The sequence below is a fragment of the Balaenoptera physalus genome, assembly GCF_965194825.1.
Source record: "Balaenoptera physalus genome assembly, chromosome: X".
In the NCBI taxonomy this organism is placed as follows: Eukaryota; Metazoa; Chordata; class Mammalia; order Artiodactyla; family Balaenopteridae; genus Balaenoptera; species Balaenoptera physalus.
The window spans coordinates 133,872,595-133,896,811 of record NC_138903.1 but is presented as its reverse complement, the minus strand read 5'-3'; the positions used below and the strand labels follow the sequence as shown (position 1 = coordinate 133,896,811).

Here is a 24,217-nt window from a genome sequence, read left to right as displayed (position 1 = left end):
ACACCAAGCCTAGGGATGGTGGCAGGAAGACAATGCGAGTGACAGGAGCATTGAGTCCCGAGGTCCGGCATGAGCATATCAGATGACCCCGGTGGCTCTAGGGACATCGTTGTGCTTAAGCAGCCGCCTGTGGCCGGGTGTCCCTTTGCTGTTGGCCTTTTCCCGGCATGCTTTCACACGCACCGTCTCATCCCTTCCCCTCAAAGGCCTCGGAAGCTAGGCTTGGCGGCGATCACTGCTCCCACTTCGAGGAAAACAATACCAAGAACCAGAGAAGGGAACGCTTGGCCCAGGATGACTCATGGAGTGAGACAGCGAGTCCGGCTCCTTCCGCCGTCTAATGCTGCCTCAGTCACTTAGGGTAACTTCGGAGACGCGTGGGAGACACGTGCAGACACGGGATGACTCATCAGCTCCTCTCCCTTTCATAGGATTTTGAGCAGGTGCTTTTCCACTTGAAAGGTATGCCTGTCGAGCCAGGGTTTCTTTGTGTGGTGTCCAAACGGGGCACTCTAGCGTAATCAGCAGTTACCATTAGAGACACCTCCCGACCATCAGTGTGAAGTCCATGCTTGGTTCACATGGTCCCCTTGCCATGTGTGTCCCATGAGCTGGCTAGTGCTGGCAGAAGAACCTTTGCCACCCCGGGGAAAGCTATCCCTGGCCACACTGTGCTGGACTCAAGCTTCTGAGTGATTGTTATGACCCAAAAAACAACAGCAAACAAACCAACCAAAAACCGGTGACTTCAAGTCTCGGGTTTCCCGGCTAATGTTTCCCTTCTGCTTTAGTGGTGACTAGCTCTGGAGCGTGCACACGTTCCCACCATGCAATGAGGGCATCTTGTCACCCCTTCCTTCCTGGGGCACTGGGGTTCAGGGGACCCAGACGACAGGCTCGATTGGGCACGGAGTTTTACTTAATGCCCCTACCTGATCCTTCTGAGCACCTGCAGCCAGAAGACAAATCTGAACAACTGGGTAGTCGGCAGGTTCTGGCCCACTGTTCGGCCACGGTGTCTCATATACGGGGATGGATCACATAGGCGGGCAGGTCTGCGGCAGCCAGGGTTAGGCAGGGCAACTGTAGGCTTTGCTGTAGGGTTTCAGGGTCTCGAACTGCTCCGAAGGTAAGTGCCAAAATCTTGGCTTTTCAGCCCAGAAAAGAAGTAATTTTGATGTTCAAAGCAGCACGGTCTGGTGACATCATTTTCTTCCCAGAGCAAGACGGGGGGCAATTGCCAAGGGCTTGGACTAAGTTAAGAGTCCTTAGTGAGCCTGGATGGAGCCACGAGAGGGCTCCCTGAGCCCACGGCCTGCTCCCCGGCCAGAGCCTGTAAGGAGCTGCCTTCTTCCTTCTGTGACTTGCAAGGAGTCACAGAGCCTCAGGCAGGAATCCAGGGCTACGGACTGCCAGTTCCCATAGATGGTGGCTTCCCTATGTGTGGGCCACCTGTGTTTGGGTCACTGATTGCCTGACAAAGGCCAGTGCAGAAAAACTGGACGTCCAAGTGTCAAGTACCTCAGCAGATTGAGGATAGATTGGAATAGTAAAGGCAGCTGAAATTTTGTCGGCAGTGAAATGTCATCCAGTTGACCAAAAAACAAAAATCTGTTTCTACAAAACGTTTCCAGGGACATACTTACTGCACGAAACAATAGACACTTGAGCAGTGTGACTTGTTTGGAAGTGATTAGGGATTTAAAAAAATATGACTTCGCCAGGGCGTATAGGATTATGTCTTGGGTGTATGGGATTCCCAGGGTGTACGGGATTATGTCTTGCTTTGATAAAACTGCTAATGGATGGCTACACAAAGGCGTAATGATTCAGGGACACAAAATACAGGTAGTTTTGAGCTGACGGCAGCATATGCTCCTGGGAAAGGCACCGTAAATCACAACGATGCCGGCCAAATCTTGTTTTCCGGCAGAGGTAATCCACGTGTAATGGAGGGCTATGATTGTGATGGGGTCTGAGGGATTTTTGTGTTTTTTTTTTTTTACCAGAAATGATCCCAGATACCACTCCAAGTCAAGTACACGTGGCATGTCTGTACACTGCGCAGAGTACACCTTTCTAGAAGATCTGGGAATCAACAGGACAGTGCAGCAATTAATCTCGCATTATTTTCTGTAGCTCCTTTTTGCTCCGTTTCCTTCCGTCTCCTTTCATTAGGAAATACTTCCAGATCAGGGGTTTTGTCATGCAGAAAGGGGGACCGAAGGGTCTCAAGCCTAAGTCCACAGGCCCAGGAACGTTGGGAGTTAAGCTTTCCTCGGGGAGGGAGGAGCCCTGAGGCCCAGCACACAGCCTGGCTACAAGCGCATGGTGTGACCCTGGGGACTCAGTGTCCAGACCAATTCACCACGCAGCAAGCAGCAGCTGAGTCGTGGCCGTTGGGTCCGGGTCGAGACTGATGGCTCCCCTTAGGCCTGGCTTCCCCCCTCTCAAGGCCTCCTCCTCGGGCCCCGTTCAAACCACCTTTGTACCCACAACCGTGCAGATGTTTAACAATTCACTACGCTTTTACTATTTCATGTCTGGCATTAATAAAAGTCTTATAAGGAGAGGAATCGTGACCTAAGTGCCCTCTTATTTAAGTGACGACATCTGAAAAACTCCGGGACACATTCTGAAACCTGAATAAGTGGAAGTAGACTTCACTGCCATTTTCAAGTACAACAGACTTCACCTGACTCCCATGGCATGACCTGCATCCATGTTACTTCGCTGCAAACAGTTGAGCGGGTGGCTGTAAGCAGCGCTGCTCCTGCTCAGCCAAACCACATCTTGACACCTGGGTCAGCAACTAGCTCCGATCATTGGCAGTAAAGTTACCGGCTCTGCCAGATACCACGTATAACACCACCTTTGTCATTACTGACATTAAAAAGCAACAGCGCCCAGCTTGCTTCTCCCCAGAGGGGGTCTCTTGTGCCACCGCCTCCCTTTTCCCTATGGCTGAGACTCCCAGTTGCCCTGGCTGCCAGGTCAGCAGCATCTCTAGGCCACGATGTGAGGCAGAGACCACCAGAATAGCAGGGGCTCAGGTCTGGGGAAAACAGGCCAAAAGCAGAGACCCTACAGCCAACGGGAGTCCTGGTGCTGAGAGGAAGGAGGAGAAGCCACGTGAAATTCCTCCCCCTGGTCAAGTACGAGGCTGATTACCATGAACGCTTTTTCCTGACACACACTCCAGACCGAGCCCTTGACCTAAAGGAGAGCAGGTCGGCCCACAGGGCTAACCTCAGAAGCAGGGGCCGGGAAACCTGACCTAAAGGTCTCTGAGCCCCAGGCCCCTCGTGCTCTGGCCCCTTTACTTCAGCAGACAGCTCCCTAAGTTGCCAGCTTTCTACTTCTTTATTTTCCTTGATCTTAAATTGCATTTATCGTTATCATTTCCCTATTTTAATTGTCATTTGTTGTTATAAATTTAGTTTTTATTTTCTGCAACTGAGAGCGAGTGGCAGTGGTGGAGGCTGGAGCAGGGGGCCCGACGGGAGACAGCAGAGCTGAGACGCACACTCCCCGCCACGGGCACTTCACCGACGGCAGAGGGGGGCTGGAGAGCCGCGGGGACGGTCAAGGCTGCCAGGTCACTGGAGCTCCACGGGGATGGTAACGAACCTGAGCCCACTCTGCCGCCGCGTACAGACATCGGTTCCTGGGCGAGCTCCATGGGGAAGGCAGAACGATCCATGGCCCGCGTCCCCTCTGCCTTATCAGAGCCATTTGGCTTCTGTCCAGCACTGTGGTTTTGCTCTTGGTTTCATGGTCAAAACCTCCATTTCCATGAGTTTCATCTTTTGCTTACCTTTGTATGAACAATTGCATCCTAACTGTTTCATATCTGTCTTGAAATTTTAAATCATTTCCATTGTTTAGGTCTTCAACATGAGACTTTTAATTCACTTTCACACTCTACGGTGGTAGAAGTCAGAATAGTGGTTATCTCTATGGGGAAGAGGCAGGAAATAAAAAGTCAACTTGTAAATTATACTGTATTAGAGAAGGGGATGAGTGGTGTGGAAAAGAACAGCATGAAGAGGATTGGCTGCACACTGCGCTGTTGGTGGCCGCAGGAAGAAGTAGCGTGAGAAGATGAGATCCGGGCAGACTCGCAGGAGATGAGAGAGTCAGCCAGGCGCAGTATTGGAGAGCACATTCAAGGCAGGGAGAACAGACTGTGCAGAAGCCCTAACTCAGTAGAAAACCTGGAATGTTGAGGGCACAGGCAAGAGGCCAGCGTGGCTGGCGTGGAGTGAGCAAGAGAGAGCAGAGGAGGTAAGAGGGGCAATGGGGGATTCACAGATTAGAATGTGGGGGCTTGCTGGCCATTACAAGGACCTCTGGCTTATGTTCTGGGTGAGAATGGAGCCCGCGACGGGAACTAGGCAGGGGAGACGTGATCTGACTTATATTTTGAAAGGCAGCATCACCGTAGCCACCAGAGCTGCTGCGTGCCGGCGGGGGAGATGCTCCTTCATCACCGTCATCGCCATGCCCACCGCCACCATCCCCAGCACCAGCGTCCCCCTCCCTCCAGCCCACGCGGCCAGAGCTCTCTGGGTTCTGTCCCGGCAGACTCCGCTCACGCACATGCAGGAACAGGGACCGGATCTCCCCGCCACTGGCTGGCAAGGATCCCCTAAATGCAGCCAAAAGATATGAAACACAGGCTGTGAAGAAACTGGGCCTCAGGCGAGGGAGGACCCTCAGTGACCTCTGGGAGCTGAGACCCCGAAGAGGTGAGCCGTGCAGCTGCCCCAGCTTGCTGTCTACACGGACTGTCCGGACCGAGTCCAGCCGCCTCCCCGGGTCTCGGGGGTGGATCGCAGAGCGCAGGCAGCCGGAGCTGGCGGGTGGAGGACCGGAGAGGACACAGCGGCACAGGGGGAGAACCGTGCCCAAGGGCGGAGGGTCCGCTAGTCGAAACTCCGAATTCGGGTGACATCATATACAGTACTCAGAGGGATCTTGTCTCAGTAGTGTGGAAAACTAAAAGCTGCTCTGCTCCCACCCATAAAGTCTCAAGGCAAGACTCAAAAGGATCAAACTGTTTCCAAGTAAGTTAACAATATTAGATTTTTTGAAGTTCTGGAATATACTTAGGAAAAAAAATACCCAGCACCCAAGGAAAAGGGTATGCTAAGATTCAGAAAACTCCAGCCCGTTATGAGGAGACAGATCAATTGATAAAAGACATCCCAATCGGAAAGGAAGAAGTAAAGCTTTCTCTGCAGACAACGTGATTGTCTATGTAGAAAACCGAATGCAATGTACAAGAGTGAGGAGAACCAGTCAGTGAGTTTAGCAAGATCACAGGATAAAGGATATCAGAGGGAGCTAACTCCGCCTGCCCAAACGCTCAACTAATTGTTCTTGTACCAGCACTTTTCTGCACTGATCTGAAACAAGTCCAGTCAGCCACAACACTGCTATTTTACTGTGCCTAGGGTTTTTCTCTTCTTGTGCAAACCAAGTTTTTAATTTTAGTAGGAAACCAAGCCAATTGTGACAAGGATGTTAGGAAACCAGAAATCTGGTAGTGGGTGTATTTTCTGAAGAGAAATTGTGATAGAGTCTTTTTTTTTTTTAAAGATAGTCTGTTTCCTCTCTCTCTCTTTCTCTTTTTTTTTCTATGCCGCGTGGCTTACAGGATCTTAGTTCCCCAACCAGGGATCGAACCCGTGCCCCCTGCAGTGGAAGCACGGTGTCCTAACCACTGGACTGACAGGGAATTCCCTGTGATCAAGAGTCTCAAAAAAGAAATAGAAAAGTAAACATTTAGATCAATATTTCTAACTTTTGGAATATACTTTAAGGAAATAACCATTCATGGAAAGAATTACATACATGAATTCCATTGAATCGTTAACCGTAGCAATGAAAAAACTGAAAACAACTTAAATGTTCAATGATTACATTATGATGCATCTTATATACCTTCACTCAATAACATATTTTTGAAGAGTTTTTAGAATGTGGAGAAGCTAGTATGTTAAATGAAAAAAAGTCAGGAAAAAATTTAATGCTAAACTTGATGACTTCTACATTGCATACCGTTATACATTTAGCGTGCAAGTACAACTAAAATAATAGTTCTAAAATGTTGACAGTAGTTAGTGCTGAACATCGGGCTTGATTTTCATTTTCCTAAACTGTCTTCAATTACCTTGTACTACTGGAATATCTGAATTCCAGAACCTTCCCTCCAACACGAGGACAAAGATAAAAAATCCAGAAATGCATCAGCTGAAAAGAAACTGTGACACAAAACAGTAGCCTAGTTTTATTTTCTGCAGTAATACACATTGAAGCATCCCACTCCTCGAGCCGCAGGGAAACCAAACAAGTGAACCAAGATACCAAGGGCCAGTACTGGCAAAACATTAAACCCAAATAACAAAGTGGTGATTACTCAAGTTTGAATTCCCTAAGCCTTGCCTAGTAGGGGACACAAGGTTAGCCCTCAGCCCCCTTTCCTTCGCGTAGCCTTTAGGGAGGCGGGAGCAAAAGGTGCTGAATATTCCCAATCACCCGGGAAAGCTGATCGAGGACGGAGTCGATGGAAATTCGGAAGAGATCAAGGTCTTCAGCAGCCCATCTACTACAAGTGAGGGAAAAGGGAAATCAGGTTAAAGGGGAGATCGCTCACGTAGGTCCAGGGCACCAGCCCCCAGCCCCCAGCCCCCTCCTTATACCAAGCCCGTATATGGGCGGCCCCATCACAGCACTCTTAAGACAGAGATCAGATCCCAGCACCTGCCACCGACCCCCGCCCACGGCAGACTCTTCTAGAACTCACATAGTTAGGGCACTGCCATTCACTGTATATTCCTCCCGAATCACGCCTGGGTCACGCTGGGCACCTGCGATCAGAGCTCTGTGGGCCATGTGTGCCTCCAGTTGGGATCGGAAAGGCACTGTGAGCTTGCTGGGGGAGACGTGGTTAAGGCACCATCCGCTACTGAATCTGCTGGTATCTCGGGCTTGCCCACACCTCAGAGGCCCGTTTTTACCCCAGGATGAGACCGCCCGGAGCCGCCTCCCTAACCCTTCGGTCCTTCCCCACCCTCCAGGCTCCTCAGGCATTGACAATCCCCTTTCCTGCCAGGCTGCCCGCCCCTGCTGCCCCTGACTGCGCCCTGCGCTCCCCTCCGTCCCCTCCGCAGGCGGCCGCCACGTACCCGGCCACCGCACCGCTGCCCCAGCCCAGGGAGGCTCCACGGAAAGGATACAGCACCAGCTGTCTTCTTCCAGGCCCGACAGCCGCGAGCGCTGCACCTCCACCACGTCGTCTTAGGGCACGTGACGCCCGCCCACCCTGACGGCCTGCAGCAGGGCCTCCCCTCGCTGCTCCTCCTCGGCCAGGCCCACGCCGGGCTTCCGGGCGCCGGGGACCACCCTCGCCTTCAGGGCTACCTGATCTTCTCCGGCAACCAGGAGTTCCGGAGCTTTGCTGGCCACCTCGGCCCCCTGCGCCTGCCGCGCCGCCGTCCCCCGCGGCCTGCATGGCCGCCGCGCGTCCCTCTGAGAGCCGAGGAGAGCCTGCGCGCCTCACGCGGCCCCGCCCCTTCGGCCCCGGGACGCCCAGGGCGCCTGCGCAGACACCCCTGACGACGCCTCCCGGCTCCGGATTGGCTGCCACCCTGCCCCCCGCCGGCCGCCCCGGAGGCCCCGTCGGGCTGCACAGACTCAGCTCCAGCGTGAAGCCCCGCTCCTTTCGGGCGCCCCGGATGCGCCTGCGCAGACCGGCCCCTCCTGTCCGGGGCCGGGAGGCGTGGGGCGGGCGCCGAGTGCCCACGGAGTCACCGCCGAGCCGGGAACGCCGCCTTTCCGTTCCCGAGGCCTTGACCCGTCTCCCAAACCATCTGCTCCAGGCAATAAGGGCCACCCACGCACCCCCATAGCCCTCCGACCCTGCCCCCCGGTAAAGCCCAGAGTAAACCGCAAACAGCAGGGGAAGCGTAGGACCTCCAAGCAGCGGGGTCTCCGCCGAGCGGGGAGGTCAGGGCTGGTGGGCGTCTTCACTGACCCCATCATGGAGGTGCCACCCGCATGACCTCGTCCAGACCCTATTACCTCCCAAAGGCCCGCCTCCCGAGTCCATCCCGTGGCGGGGTTAGGGCTTCCATGGGTGAGCTGGGGGAGGGGGAGGGACTGGACGCTCAGGCCATAGGCCAGCGCTGCTCAGCTAACCCGGGCTAGGTTCCCGTGCGTACTCTTAGCGGGGAGCCACTGACTTACCTGACCGAACCCAGAAACAGCATCTTTCCTGCCGGAGAGCTGATCCACGTCAGCTGTCCTGAGAGATGCGCCAGCCAAGGCCTCACAGGTCCCCCCTGGGCCGGCCCGGCCCCTCGTGTCCCAGGGCCAGGAGGTGACACGGGCCGGTCTGGCTTCCTCTCGGCTGTTTGCAGGCCACTCCTCCACCCGCTGGGCTGGTCATCGTCCTTCCGCAGCCCTGCCCTCGGCCCCAGAGGCTGCCCCGAGGTGGACGCTCACTCAGCAGGCGCCCTCGCCCGGGCTGCCAGTGCTGCACTGGTGAAGCTTTAACACTGGCTCTCCAGACGCGGCAGGGGCCCTGCATCTGCTGATCTCCATGCTGTACCCACTCCCACCACAGCCGACTGACTAGGGAGGCCGAGCCGCGGTCCTGTACGAAAGCCAAGTGGGAATTAAAGCCTCACAGTCACTTACGGAAGACTCAATGAGCTCTCTGTCCCAGGTTCCCCTGTGGGAGTTGCAGAGGGGCAGCCATGAGCAGACATTCTTATAGTTTTTTAGTTTTAGGTTTAGCAAATAGGTTTTAATCATCATCACTGGAAAAAGAAAAAAAAAACCATCAGTGCAGAACCGGACTCACATGGGTAGGTAGTGAGTAGGCGTGGACACTGGTTGGACATGTGCGGGAAAAGCCCAGAGAATGTACTGAGCAAGGGTCTAGCATGTTGGCTTCTGCTGTCGTCCATATCACAAGAGGAAACTCATGAATTAACCAGACCCACCTGAGGGTCTGAAATAAGGGCAGAAGGAGGGTCAGTGGGACGTCTAGGGGGCTCTGACTCCCGCCTCTGCGAAAAATACCTGATGGACATCCTCATACATACCCACTAAGGGGACCAGTGGCAAGTTCCCAGGAGCAGAATTGCTGGGCTTTAGGGATGGGCAGCCGTCATTGGATTCAGTCGCGCCACGCTGCTCTCTGCTATGGCTGTACCCGTCTGCACTCCTACTATATTCTTGTGACCTTTGGGGGCTTCCTTTTCTGTAACTAGCCTATTCATATTCTTCGCACATTTCCAAATAAATTGGAATTGCTGTTATCTTCTTGCTGACCAGCAGGATATTTTAAATATATATTCTTTTTTTAAAATTAATTAAGTTATTTCTTTTTGGCTGTGTTGGGTCTTCGTTGCTGTGCGCGTCTTTCTCTAGTTGCGGCGAGCGGGGGCTACTCTTCGTTGCGGTGCAAGGGCTTCTCATTGCGGTGGTTTCTCTTGTTGCGGAGTACGGACTCTAGGCACAAGGGCTTCAGTAGTTGTGGCTCGTGGGCTTCAGTAGTTGTGACACGCAGGCTCAGTAGTTGTGGCGCACGTGCTTAGTTGTTCCGCGGCACGTGGGATCTTCCCGGACCAGGGTTCGAACCCATGTCCCCTGCATTGGCAGCCGGCTTCTTAACCACTGCGCCACCAAGGAAGACCCCAAATTTCTTCTTAATACTTGAGTCTTCGTTCCTTTGTGGTATCCTTTTCCTAATATATACTCATACTTCCTGGGTCTGGGTTTAATATTTCTCATCCTTCATCCTCATATGTATCTGAGGATATCAGATAACACCCAGGTAACTGATACTGTGGGGCACCTTGGAAAGATTGAATATGGAATTATTTCTGTCCAGTGTCGGAGGAGAAGGAGACAAAGCTGTAGATGCTGAGTTACAGGATGTCCAGTATCCCATGCAATAGATGTATGTTTCTTTTCAAATGTATTGCAAATTTTTTGCCGAAAAGAATTACATCAGTTCACACTGTCACCAATATAGTATACCCATTTACTACAACCTAGTCAGCACTGGGTGTTAATTTTTTTCTTTTAAAGCATATTATCAGTACATTTTTAAATTATTTATTTATTTATTTATTTATTTATGACTGTGTTGGGTCTTCGTTTCTGTGCGAGGGCTTTCTCTAGTTGCGGCAAGTGGGGGCCACTCTTCATCGTGGTGCGCGGGCCTCTCTCTATCGCGGCCTCTCTTGTTGCGGAGCTCGGGCTCCAGACGCGCAGGCTCAGTAATTGTGGCTCACGGGCCTGGTTGCTCCACGGCATGTGGGATCTTCCCAGACCAGGGCTCGAACCCGTGTTCCCTGTATTGGCAGGCAGATTCTCAACCACTGCGCCACCAGGGAAGCCCGGCTGTTAATTTTAGTACATCTAATTTACTAGTTATAAAATTTTATTCACTTGCTATTTTAATTATCATTTTATAAGTAATTTGTGGGATTGAATATTTTGCCATATGTACTACTTTTCTTTCCTCTACTCACAAATTTTCTATTTGTTTGCTTTCCTAATTTTTGTCTATGTGTAATCTTGCTTTTTGATGGAAATCTTCAAACGTTAAATTTTTGTGAGCAAAATAAAAAAAAAAATACTGGGTCTTCCAATCCATGAACATGATACATTTCTCCATTAATATAGGTTTTAAGTTCTCTTATTAATAGGTTTTAGTTTTCACTGTAAATGTTTTGCATGTATTTTATTAAATGCATCACTAAGTATTTCATGTTTTAGGATACTATTATAAATGATAGTGATTTTTAAATTTCACGTTTCTTTCTTTGTAGACTGCTTAGGATTTTCTACATACACAAACATGTCATCTCTGAATAAAGAGAATTCTATTTTTTCCAATCTGTATAACTTTTATTTCTCTTTCTTGTCTAGTGCACTGCCTAGGATTTCCAGGACAATACTTAATATAAGTGGTGAACATCCATACCTTATTCTCAAATTCAGGGGAGGGGAATTATATTTTCCTCCATTATCATTTTAGCTGTAGGATTTTTGTAGATTGCCTTTATCAGATTAAGAAAGTTTCTTTCTAGTCCTAGTTTTCTGAGAGTTTTTATCATAGTGGTTGTTGAATGTTGTCAAATGCTTTTTCTGCATCTATTGAAATGATCACATGGTTTTTCTCCTTTATTTTGTTAATATGATGAATAACTCTTGATTGATTTTTCAATGCAAACCCAGTCTTTCATTCTTGGGATAAATCTCACTTGGTCATAATGGATCGTCCTCTTTATATATTGCTGGATTAAACTTGCTAATATTTAATTAAGTTTTTTGTGTGTAAGTTAATGAAGGATATTGGTCTATGGTTTTCTTTTCTTGCAATGTCTTCATCTGGTTTGGGTATTTTGTAATGCTGGCCTCATAAAATGATTTGAGAAGTGTTTCCCCTCCTCTACTTTCTGAAAGAGTTTGTATAAGATTGTGTGCCACTAGTAAAGTCATAGGGGCCTGGAGTTTTCTGTTCCATTTCTTTCATAGATTTAGGGATATTCAGGTTTTCCACTTCTTCTTGAGTTAGTTTTGGTGATTTGTGTCATTCAAGGAATTTGTCCATCTCATCTAAATTGGCAAATTTATTCACAAATATTTTTCCTAACATTCCCTGGTTACAGTTTTTATCAGTTTTATTGGTATTTTTAAAAGCTTTCAGTTTCATGGATTTTTCTCTATCATTTATTTGTTCATTTTACATTTTATTCATATCTGCTTTTCATTATTTCTTTCCTACTGCTTATTTAGGTTAAATTTAAAATTAAAATTTGCTCTTCTATATCTGATTTTCTGCAATATCGTTCTGTTACTTAAGATAAGTTTCCTCTTGATTGCTACTTTACTTCTCCTTTCTTTTCTGTGAGTTTTGTTTCATACATTTTGAAGCTTTGTTATTATGACTTCTTCATGAAATAATCCCTTTATCATTAGCAAATGTCCTCCATCCCATCATATTCCTTATCGTAAAGTCTACTCTGCCTGCTATTAATATAGCTACTCAAACTTTCTTATTATTTGAGTTTGCATGGTATGTCTTCAGACATCTTTTTACTGTTACCAGATGTATATCTTTATGTTTAAAGTGGGTTTCTTATGCTTAGCATATGTTTTGTTTTGCCTTTTTATCCACTTTGACAATCTCTGCTTTTTAACTGAAGCATTTTTTTAACTGAAGACCATTTACCATTAATGTAATTAGTGATATGGTTCAGTTTAAATCTACCATCCTGCACTTTATTTTCTGTTTGTCCCATGTGTTCTGTATTCCTCGTTCCATCTTTTCATGACTTCTTTTAGATTGAATAAATTTTAGCATTCAATTTTATCCTCACTATATCTTTTTTTAGATCTAGGGTTTCTAGTACACATTTTACCTTATTATTGACTACCTTCAAATGGTTTAAAATCATTCCACATATCATGTAAGAACATTACAACAATATACTTCCAATTACCCACTCATGTCCTTTGTACTATTGTTGTCATACATTTTATTTCTACATTGGTTATAAACCGCACACTATGCTGTTAATATTTTTGCTTAAACGGTTTGCTATGACTGAAAGAGATATTAAAATGAGAAAAATTTATATTTACCTACATATTTTCCATTTCTGGAACTCGTCATTTATTCATGTAGATCCAAATTTCCATCTGGTGTCATCCTTCCTTGAGGAGAACTGTCTTTAACATTTCTTGTAGTGCAGGTTTTCTGCTGACAATAATTCAGCTTTTATATGTCTGAAAAAACTCTTTAATTTGCTTTCTTCTTTATTGTGGCAAAATTGACATACCATAAAATAAACCCTTTTAAAGTAAACAATTTAGCGGCATTTAGTACACTCACATGTAAAAGGATTGCCAAGTACTGAGATGAAGAGAAGCTGGAGAAGTTAGCCTTGGATAGAAGGGCAGAGCCCTCTTCCGCCAAGGCAGGAAATAGGTAAGGATGTTTGTGCTGTAGGTAGGTCTGAAGATGTGACATGGGACAAGATGCTGACGAAACTCTTGTCTGATGATCAGAGAGGAAAGGAGAGGGCATATCACAGAGGGCCTGCTAGCCCATGAGGAGGACTTTGGCTTTGACTCTGAGTGAGATGGGAGGCACTGAAAGGTTCAGCGCAAGAGAAGGAGGGACCTGATCTTGACCTCATCACTGATCCTGAGTAGGGGTTCTGTTGGGTTGGTGATGGGGCAATTTCAGGTAATTACAAGGTGCAGGGCCACTTATTCAGGTAGAAGTTTCTGAGGGACTGACTTTGATATTCTCATAGGATGTGCATGCACTGTGACTTCAAGGTCTGTGCAAATCCTCTTGGTGTGAGGGCTGATGGGGTTTCCATTCTCCTGGCCTCTACTTTACCACTGGTCTCCTGAGCCTAATTTCATTCTTCCAATTCTGAGTTTTATTCCCTTAAGCCTGAAACCTGCCTTCTTTTTCTCTGTCCCTCACCACCACTCCCTTTTGTAAATTGAAACTCCAAACTTAAACCCTCATCTGACTCTGAGTTGGACTCTACAGGTGCAAGTTTCTGTGCGTGGTTTCATGCAGCTGGGGAATGGGACACCGAGGAGTTGAGGCATTTGCTCTTCGCCATCTTTCTGCTGGTCTACATAGTGGCTGTGGCTGGGAACTTCCGACTCCACACCCCCATGTATTTCTTCCTGGCCAACCTCTCGCTGCTGGATACTGCCTATATGTCCAACACGGTGCCTCAGATTCTAGTACATCTGCTGGCACCAGTGCGGGTCATGCCCTGTCATGCTTGTCTTACCCGGATATTCTTTCTCCACTTCCTGGCTTCCTGGGAGTGCTTCCTGCTCACAGCCATGGCCTATGACCACTACGCAGCCATCTGCCAGCCACTGCACTACCTAGTCCTCATGGGCCAAAGGACCTGGACAGGACTGCCTTCAATCTCCTGCCTGCTTGCTTTGACCAATGCACTCACCCACACCATCCTTGCAGCTCTACTCAAGTTCTGTGGACCCTGCCTTATCACCCACTACTTTTGTGACCTCCCTCCACTGCTCAAACTCTCTTGCTCCACAACGTGGGCCAATGAACTTGCCCTGTTCTTCTTCAGTTTTCTGGTGGCTCTTGCACCCTGTGCCCTGGTTGTGATCTCCTATATACATGTTGTCGCTGCGGTTTTCAGGATTCACTCTGCTGAGGGCCGAAGAAAAGCCTTTTCTACCCGTGGCGCTCACATCACCATGGTCTGTATTTTCTACATCACTTCAGTCCTCCGCTGCATCCTTCCCAGCTCTGCACACTCTGGCTTGAGAGACCGGGTTCTTTCTGTGCTGTATGTGGTCCTCGCTCCCATGCTCAACCCCATCGTCTACGGCATATGCGAAACAAGGCCACACTCCTCCAGTGCAGCTGGCACATACCTGATGCTTTGGGAGTGAATCCAACTACATAGGAGTCTGAAATTTAGTGTAGATGGTCCATTTGGTGAATCCTATTTTGTGTGCCAGGCTTTCCTCCATTCTAGCAAAGATCAAATATTTCTGTTGCATTTTTTTATTCTAAAACATTGTTTTTTGTATTTATAGAAATAAAACACTGTCACTGGATAAGTTGTGCAGTTACAGAAGCTCATAAAATGACAAAAAAAAATACCCTTCACAATCTCACCACCTACAGAGAACCACTGTGAACATTTTCATGGTTTCCTTCAGGTTTCTTTTTGAACTACAAATGTATGTGCATGTGTATTTAAAGCAGGGAAACAAAACTGGAATCACTGTGTATTTACAGTTCTGGACACTTAGAGATTTTTTATTTTTTTCAACTACAATATATGCTTATTATAAAATCATTTAGGTAGACATTTCTCCAAAGAAGACATGCAGATGGCCAACAGGCACATGAAAAGATGCTCAATATCGCTAATTACTAGAGAAATGCAAATCAAAACTACAATGAGGTATCACCTCACACCGGTCAGAATGGCCATCATTAAAAAGTCTACAAATAATAGGGACTACCCCCGTGGCGCAGTGGTTGAGACTCTGCCTGCCAATGCAGGGGACACGGGTTCAATCACTGGTCCGGAAAGATCCCACATGCCACAGAGCAACCAAGCCCGCGAACCACAACTACTGAGCCCGCGTGCCACAGCTACTGAAGCCTGTGCGCCTAGAGCCTGTGCTCCGCAACAAGAGAAGCCACCTCAATGAGAAGCCCATGCGCTGCAGCAAAGAGTAGCCCCCGCTCACCGCAACTAGAGAAAGCCCACGCACAGCAATGGAGACCCAACGCAGCCAAAAAAAGTCTACAAATAATAAATGCTGGAGAGGGTGTGGAGAAAAAGGAACCCTCCTACATTGTTGGTGGGAATGTAAATTGGTGCAGCCACTATGGAGAACAGTATGGAGGTTCCTTAAAAAACTAAAAATCGAACTACCATATGATCCAGCAATCCCACTCCTGGGCATATATCCAGGCAAAACTATGATTCAAAAAGATACATGCACCCCTATGTTCAGAGCAGCACTGTTCACAGTAGCCAAGACATGGAAACGACCTAACTGTCCATTGACAGGTAAAGAAGATGTGGTAATATATACAATGGAATATTACTCAGCCATAAAAAAATGAAATAATGCCATTTGCAGCAACATGGATGGACCTACAGATTAGCATACTAAGTGACGTAACACAGAGAAAGATAAATATCATATGATATCAATTGTATGTGGAGTCTTTAAAAAAATGATATAAATGAACTTATTTACAAAACAGAAATGGACTCACAGCCATAAAAGACAAACTTATGGTTACCAAAGAGGATAGCAGAGGGAGAGGGGGAGAGATAAATTAGGAGTTTGGGATTAACTTGTACACACTACTATATATAAAGTAGATAAACAAGGACCTACTGTATAGTACAGGAAACTATATTCAATATCTTGTAATAACCTATAGCGGAAAAGAATCTGGAAAAGAATATATATATATATATGGCAATGTGTGTGTGTGTGTGTAATGGAATCACTTTGCTATACACCTGAAACTAACACAACACTGTAAACGAACTATACTTCAATTTTTTAAATGGTTAAAAAAAATTTTAATGAAATAAAATCATTTATGCTTTACATAAAGGTGCATTATTAGAAAGTTAAAATTTCTCATAGGGGGCTTCCCTGGTGGCACAATGGTTGAGAGTCTGCCTGCCAATGCAGGGGACAAGGCTTCGAGCCCTGGTCTGGGAAGATTCCACATGCCGCGGAGCAACTAAGCCCGTGTGCCACAACTGCTGAGCCTGCGCTCTAGAGCCCGTGAGCCACAACTACTGAAGCCCGTGAGCCACAACTACTGAGCCCATGTGCCACAACTACTGAGCCCGCGTGCCTAGAGCCCATGCTCTGCAACAAGAGAAGCCACCACAATAAGCCCGTGCACCACAACGAAGAGTGGCCCCTGCTCGCGCAATGCACAGCAATGAAGACCAAACGCAGCCAAAAATAAATAAATAATAAATATATTTTTAAAATTTTTTTCTCATAATGTCTCTGCACTAACCACTATGAGCAGTTTTATGTGTATTCTTCTAGATTTTTTCCTAGGATATGCTAACCTGCATTTACAATATTTTTTTTACATAAATAAGATCATATCAAGTACCAATTTGGCTGTTTATAATTCTTATTCCATGAATGCCATGTTCTTGTCATTTGTACAATTCCCTATTGGATTGTTTGTCTTTTATGTACTGATTTCTAAGAGTTTTTTGTTTTTTTTTTTTTACATTTTAAAGATATTTTCTTTAGTTTACTATTTGTATCACTGATTTTTTCCTAACTTGTTTGTCTTTTCATCTTATTTATGGTGTTTTGTTCCATAACAGAGTTTAACATTTTTGTGTAATTAGACATTGATTTTATTTTATTTTTTTGCCTTCTGCACTTTGTATCCTGCTTTTTTTACTATCTGATTTATAAAGAATTATCCCAATTGATTCCCAATTTGATGCTTTCACGGTGTTTTCTGCCATAAATGCGTTTCACATTTCTTTGTGTTCAGACATTGATTCATATTTATTCATGCATGGCTTTGGGGTTTTGTATCATGCATAAATGTCTTCATCAATGTTTTCTCCTTTCATTTTTACGGTTTCATATTTTCTACTTAATTGTATGCTTTCATTTTTTCCCATTTCAAGTTTAATTCTTTTGGAAATTAATTTTTCTGTAAAAAGTAAAATCTAGACCAGCTTTCTTCTGACTTGTGTAATCCAAGTAATTTCACCATTGTTCTTTATGTACTCTTTCAATTTCGGTTTTACTCTGACTTCTGACTCTTAATTTTACATTTTCTCTCCAGTCACATCTCTGGCTTGGTCCCTTAGACACAACTGCTGGCATCCTGGCTGATAAACCCTACCTTCCCGTGAGAATATGGAACTTGTTTTTTATTTTGCACATCAATTTTGCAGGCACATATCTTGGCCTTTCTCCACATATCCTTCACTCTACTACATGGTAGAGTAATGTTCCCTCATTCCCTAACCAGGTAATATGCTATAATTACAGAGACCTGGATAAATATGTCATGCGGGAATGCATAGTTCTTGCAAAATTATGAACTCAACCTGAAAACTCTCTCATCACTAAAATTAGGACTGTGTATATTTACACATATGTGTGTATGCAACCCTTTTAAACAAAATATTCACAGCAACATTATTTATAATAGTAAAAAATAGAAAAACTCAAATGTTCAAGTATCCCCAACTCAACAGTCCTCTAATCCATTGATGCTTTAATCTCCTCTCTCTCATCCCCTTCTTGTCCTCACGTTTCTTCCTGCATTCTTGGGAAGGCAACTTAAGCTGAACCAATCAAATGTCTGTCTGTCTTTCTCTGTCTCTTTCTTCTCCCTCCCGAATCCCAACTTTCTGTACTGAATCCTTCAGGTCACTTCTTCAGAGAGGCCATCCCAGATCACTCAACCCAAATTAGCTGGAAGAACAAATTGCAAGAATAAACAAAGATGGGGGTTAAAATTTGGTGACGATGACATTTCAACTCAGTGGAGAAATACGGATTATTCAATAAATAACGTTCCAACACCTGACTAACCTTTGGGGGCAAAACAAAATTAGATCAATATCATTTTTTGCACCCAAATAAATTCCTAGTGGATTAAAATTTTAAAGTACTAGAAGATGTTATGAGTGACAAATTTTACAGTTTTACAGTGGGTAAGGCTTTCTATTGGACATAAACTACAGAAATCATAATGAAAAGATCGATCACTTAAATACATGTAAAAAGTTTTTAAAAACCTTCTATATAGAAAAGAACTATGACCAAAGTTAAAATGAAGCAATGAGGAAGGAAAGTATTTTCAAATTATAGCAAAGATTTGATATCTTTAACATATAAAGAGCACTCACCACTCAAGTAAAATATGACTATTACAATTAAAAAATAGAAAAAAGGATATGAAAAGACAGTTCTCAGAAGAGGAGTTACCACTGGCCAGGTGTCATATGAAAGTTGTTAAACCATTTTAGAAATCAAGAGAAAGTGAAACAATATTGAGATATGATTTTGGTTACTATATGGGCAAAGATTTATAAGATTGAAAATGTCCTGCTTGGTGTGCATTATGGGCTGAATTGGATCCCCCCTTAATTCATATGTTGAAATCCTATTCTCTAATGTGACAGTATTTGGCAATAGGGACTTTAAAGAGGTACTTAAGGTTATATTTATCAGGTCATAAGTGTGGGTACCTAATCCAATAGGACTGGTGTCCTTATAAGAAGAGGAACAAGACACCAAAGAGCTCTCTCTTTCTCTCCCTACACACACACACACACACACAAAGGACATGTGAGGACACAGCGAGAAGGTGTCTGTCTATAACTCAAGGAGGAGGCCTCACCAGAAACCAACCTGCTGGCACCCTGATCTTGGACTTCAAGTCTCCAGAACTATGGGAAAATAAATTTCTGCTGTTTAAGCCAACTAGTCTGTGGTATTTTATTATTATTTTATTATGGCAGGCTAAGCTGACAAATACAGGGTAGGAAGTAAGAAAATGGACACTTTCATACACAATTGGTTGGAGTTAAATTGATGCAAACTTTTTGGAGGGCAACTTGGTAATACATATCAAACACTTTAAAAAGAGATTACTCTTTGACCCAACAACCCTCCTGCTAAAATCCTATTGTACATAATGTGTTACACAAAGACAAATGTACCAGGGTATTAATTTCAGCATGGTTTATGATACTGAAAAATTATAAATAGCCTAAAGGCCTATGTACAAGAGATTGGTTAAAATAACTATGGTATACACATTCTGTGGAATATTATACAGCTATTAAAAATAATGTGGAGAGCTTCCCTGGTGGCGCAGTGGTTGAGAATCTGCCTGCCAGTGCAGGGCACACGGATTTGAGCCCTGGTCTGGGAGGGTCCCACATGCCGTGGAGCATCTGGGCCCATGAGCCACAACTACTGAGCCTGTGCATCTGGAGCCTGTGCTCTGCAACAGGAGAGGCCGCGATAGTGGGAGGCCCGTGCACCGCGATGAGGAGTGGCCTCCACTTGCCACAACTAGAGAAAGCCCTTGCACAGAAACGAAGACCCAACACAGCCAAAAATAAATAAATAAATAAGTAAAAATGACAAACCTCATGCATTTAAAAAAATAATAATAATAATGTGGAAGGCACAGGCTTCTCCATATCCACTATATGGCCCACTTCTGGGCCAATTTTGGGTGCTCTGTCTGGAAAAGGATGGTCCTTCTCCTTGTCCCTTTCCTCCAGCTGCCCCTTGCAGTCCCTCCCCTCCTTTGACTCATTTGTCTCCTTTTCTACCACAGTATGAGTTGATCAGCAAGGAGCTAATCCCTTAACAAGAAAAGAGGCCTATTTCTCCCTTGAAGTAATAAAGGAGGGCCAAGTCCCCAGACCACAGTAGTTAAATACATAAAATTATGATCCCTCAATTCATTAATAGTCAAGACTTTGCTATTGCAAGTGAAAAAAAGTAGAACAGAAACAATCAAAAGTATCCACATTGGCTTAAGCCAAAGGGAGAATTTCTGGGTCTGTGTAACTGAAATGTACAGAGGTAGTTCCTGTCTTCAGGCATGGCTGGATCCAGGATTTGGTTCTCTGAGATGTGTCTTCTTCTTGCTCTAGCTTCCCCTCTGTCCATTACCAGTCTGCCCTCCTGCAGCCCCAAAAGTGTCACTGGTTGGATGGGATCACCACGGCCGGAGGAAAGCAGTGCTCCGATTGGCCAGGCCTGAGCCACATGCCCACCCCTGGAATCAGAGGTGACGTCAACTCTATCAGAACCATAATGACCGAGAGAAAAGGAAAGGGGAGATTTTCTAGTGTGACATGAGGATACCAGTACCAAGAGAAGGGAAGCGGATGCTGGGTGACAAAACCCATAGATGTCCTCTACAGTGGTGCAGACTTTTCATCAAATTCAAAATCCATTTCCAATGTTTTAAAGGAACAAGACTAGGAAGGATTATTGCTTAATCTAATAGAACAGTATTTTTATTTTCCCAAAATAAAAATACGTATGTCAAAAGTAATACATACGTGATGAAAATATTTAAACAATACATACGTGTGAAATTTACAAGGTGGAAGTTTCTTTCCCTAATGCTAATGTCTAGAGATGAGCATTCCTGGCAGTGGAGGTGGCTCACTCTAGGTAGTCACTATGCATATCCCCACACATTCACATGGTGGCAGCACACTGTGAGAACAGCACATACCATACAGAGAACATACCGTACCATGCAGAGATTCTCAACTTGTTTTAATCTCTTTCTTAGTACCCAGCTATCTACCTTGCTCTTTCTCTAACTGCCACACGGTTTTCCACTAGGATGGGCTTACTGTAATTTACTGAATCTTTACTCAGTTGAAGTTTTTTTACTCAATGCTATAATTAACATTCTGGTTAATTTTGCCAGAATTTTGTTTGCATATGCAAGTTTATCTATGATAGATTCCCAAAGGTGGGCCAAAGGGTAAAAATAGCTTAAACTTCAATATAAAATGCCAAATAAATGTCCCTATAGATTTACTAACACTCAAACTGATAAAGTATAAAAGTCTTTGTTTCTAACAAAAATTGGAGGTTGTTAATTAGTTAAATTATTCCTACACTAAAACCTGCCCTGTTCTCACCAAAAGGAAGACTTGAAAGGATTAAGTTGTTTCCAAGTAACTTAACAGAGTCCCAGAAAAAAGCTCAAGAATATGTTTGGGAACACAAATATCCAGCATCCAAGGTAAAATTTCACCATGCATCCAGTATAAAATCACCAGGCATGAAAAGCAGAAGGAAAATACAATCCCATTAGGAGAGAAATCAATCACAAATAGGCATCCCAATTGGAAAGGAAAAAGTAAAACTACCTTATCTGCAGACCACCTGATCATGTATGTAGAAAATATGATGTAATTCACAGAAGAACTACTAAAACTATAAGCAAATTTAGCAAGGTTGCAGGAAACACTATACATTAGAGGGGGCTAACTCCTCCCCCAAAGACTTAACTAATTGTCCCAAAACTTTTCTTAACTGGTCTGAAACAAGGTCAGTAGGCCACAAAGTTCCAGTTCTAGTGTTTCTGGGTTGTTTGATCTTCTCCTGCAAACTAAGCTTTTTATTTCGGCAGGAATCAGACCTACTGGTACAAGGTGGTGGGCAAACTAGAATTCTGGTGGGAGGGCACACTTTCTGAGCAGCAACCATGTACTGTATACCAACAGCCTTCAAAAATCAATAGAAAAGTACATTTTTACCTCAGTAATTCTACCCTTTGGAATCTACGTTGAGGATATAACCAGTCAGGCAAAGACTTACACAGAAGAATTCCAGTGACTCGTTACTTATGATAGGGAAAAATGGAAACGTATTAAATGTTTAACACTTATAATACTTCTTTTATGCAACCCAGTACATGTTTTTGAAGAAATTTTAGAAAGAAAAGAAGCTCATATGTTAAATGAAGATAATTCGGGAAAAAAATTGACCATGAACTTGCAAAAATTACATTATATTATTGTTATATATAAATACAAGTATAAAAGTAAAAATATTCCAAAAATACTGATAGTAGTTAACGCTGAGTGACAGGACATAATGCATTTTAATTTTCTTCCATTTTCTAAACTGTCTTTAATTACCTTGTACTACTAGAATACCTGAAGCCCAGAACCTTCCCTTGAAACCAAGGACAAAGGAAGAAACCGTGGAGGCGCAGTACCTGAAAATATACTCAGACACGGAATAGTAGTTCAGTTTTATTTTCGGCCATAACAAACATTTCAGCATCCTCCTTCTCCAGCAACAGGGAAACAACAGGGCCAAGAGTGCCCAAGACCAATACAAGCCAACAATCAGGGCCCCATAATAAAGTGGCAACTAGTGTAGGAAACAACGCCCTGGGGAGGGACGCCCCGCCTAGGAAGAGACGCTAGGTTAGTCCTACGCCCCGTTTCCTGGCCCGGGCTTAGTGAAAACGTGGGGCACAAAGCGCTGCATGGTCCGAACCAACAGGGGAGGCTGGTTGAGACAGGAGGTGACGGAAATTCGGAGTCGGCCAGGGTCTTCAGCACTCACTGGTCTAAAAGGAAGGGCAAAAGGAAATGAAGTTAAATGTGGTAACTGTGTGCCTAATGCTCTGCCCCCTCAGCGGGTGCTGGCTCGCGCGGCGTGCCCATCTGCGTCCTCACACCTCGCCTCTGGGGGTCTCCAATTCACACTCAGAACGAGCCCGGCCACCTGCCACCGCCCCCCACCAGGGCCCCTCGGAGAACTAACACGGCTAGGGTGCTGCCGTACGCTGCGAGCTCCTTCCACACCGCCCCTCGGTGGGGCTGGGCAGGTGGCGCCGGGGGCCGGCAGGCCCTCTCTGCCTCCATGGGCCACCGGAGGGGCACTGGGAAGGAGCCGGCGGTGGCGCGGTCAAGGACCCGTCTCCCGACCTGGCCTGTGCCGCTCTCACTTGTCTCGGCCCCTCCAGGTCTGCTCCCCTCCCTTCGGGTCCCTCAGGCCGCCTCCCCCCACCACCTCTCCCGGCCCCCGCCGGCCCCCGCCGCCCCTCCCCCCAGGCCAGCGCCTCCAACGGTCTTGGTGCCCCTCCCCCACCCCTTCACGTCCCCGGGCTGACCCCCTTCTCCCCCTTCCACTGCCTTCCAAAGGTGCGTCCTCCGGCCTCTCCTCAAACAGGATACAACTGGAACAGCTGGCTTCCGGGTCCTCTGCCCACAGGCCCGACAAACCCACCCAGCCCTGAGGCGGCGTGCCCACCTGGTCCCAGCGCGTCGTCTCCACCCGGTCCCAGCGCGTCGTCTCCACCCGGTCCCGGCGCGGCATGTCCACCCGGTCCCGGCGCGGCATGTCCACCCGGTCCCGGCGCGACGTCTCCACCCAGTCTCAGCACGACATGTCTACCTGGGTGCGGCGCGGGGTGGCCACCGGGCCCTCGGCCGGCGCGGGCACGAGGCCACAGCAACATGCGTCTGAACCCCCGGGGCAAAGCATCTCCACTCGGCCCAGGAACACCCATCAGCTGCACGTCCTGTGGACCTCCACCCTGTTCTGCAACACCTCTGGGGGCATCTGGGCCGCCTGCGCCTTCACCACCTCCCGCCACGCGGCCACCACCGCGGCCGCCGCCTCGGCCTGCGGCCTCCATCCTGCCTCAGACTTCGCTTCTACCCTCCACGCCCAGCACGAGCTTCTGAAGGAACGAGGCCCCCACAGGAAGCTCCGCCCCTCAGCGGGTGACGTTACTGGGGCGCCCAGAGAGCCTGCGCAAACAGGCCCCGCCGCCATTCCCCGGATGTCACGCCGCCATTCCCCGGATGTCACGCTTGCGAGGCCTCTGGGCACGTGACTGCTTCCCAGCAAACCGGCAAACAGCAGGCAATCCCCGTGCACCTCTAAGTCTGTGCTGGTTCCAGCCGGGCACCCTCACGTGTGACCAGCTTGCTGAGTGCAGGTCCCTGTCATCAACTTCTGGAAGGGAGCCGGGCGCCTCTGGGCCAGGCCTGGCCAGCCCTCTGCTCTCCCACACGTAGCTCAAGTCTGCATTTGTGTGAGAGTGTGCACGCGTGCGTATGCGTGC

At 46.6% G+C, this 24,217-nt stretch overlaps 1 protein-coding gene across 1 annotated transcript; it reads left to right on the top strand.

Moving 5' to 3' along the window:
• Positions 1-13,563: 13,563 nt before the first annotated feature.
• Positions 13,564-16,017, top strand: LOC309652210 (olfactory receptor 3A3-like; the record flags this gene model as incomplete). The annotated part of the gene is made up of 1 exon (XM_082445724.1): positions 13,564-16,017. A coding segment is annotated over one exon (927 nt), but the record flags the coding sequence as incomplete, so codon positions are not given.
• Between the last annotated feature and the right edge of the window lie 8,200 nt (positions 16,018-24,217).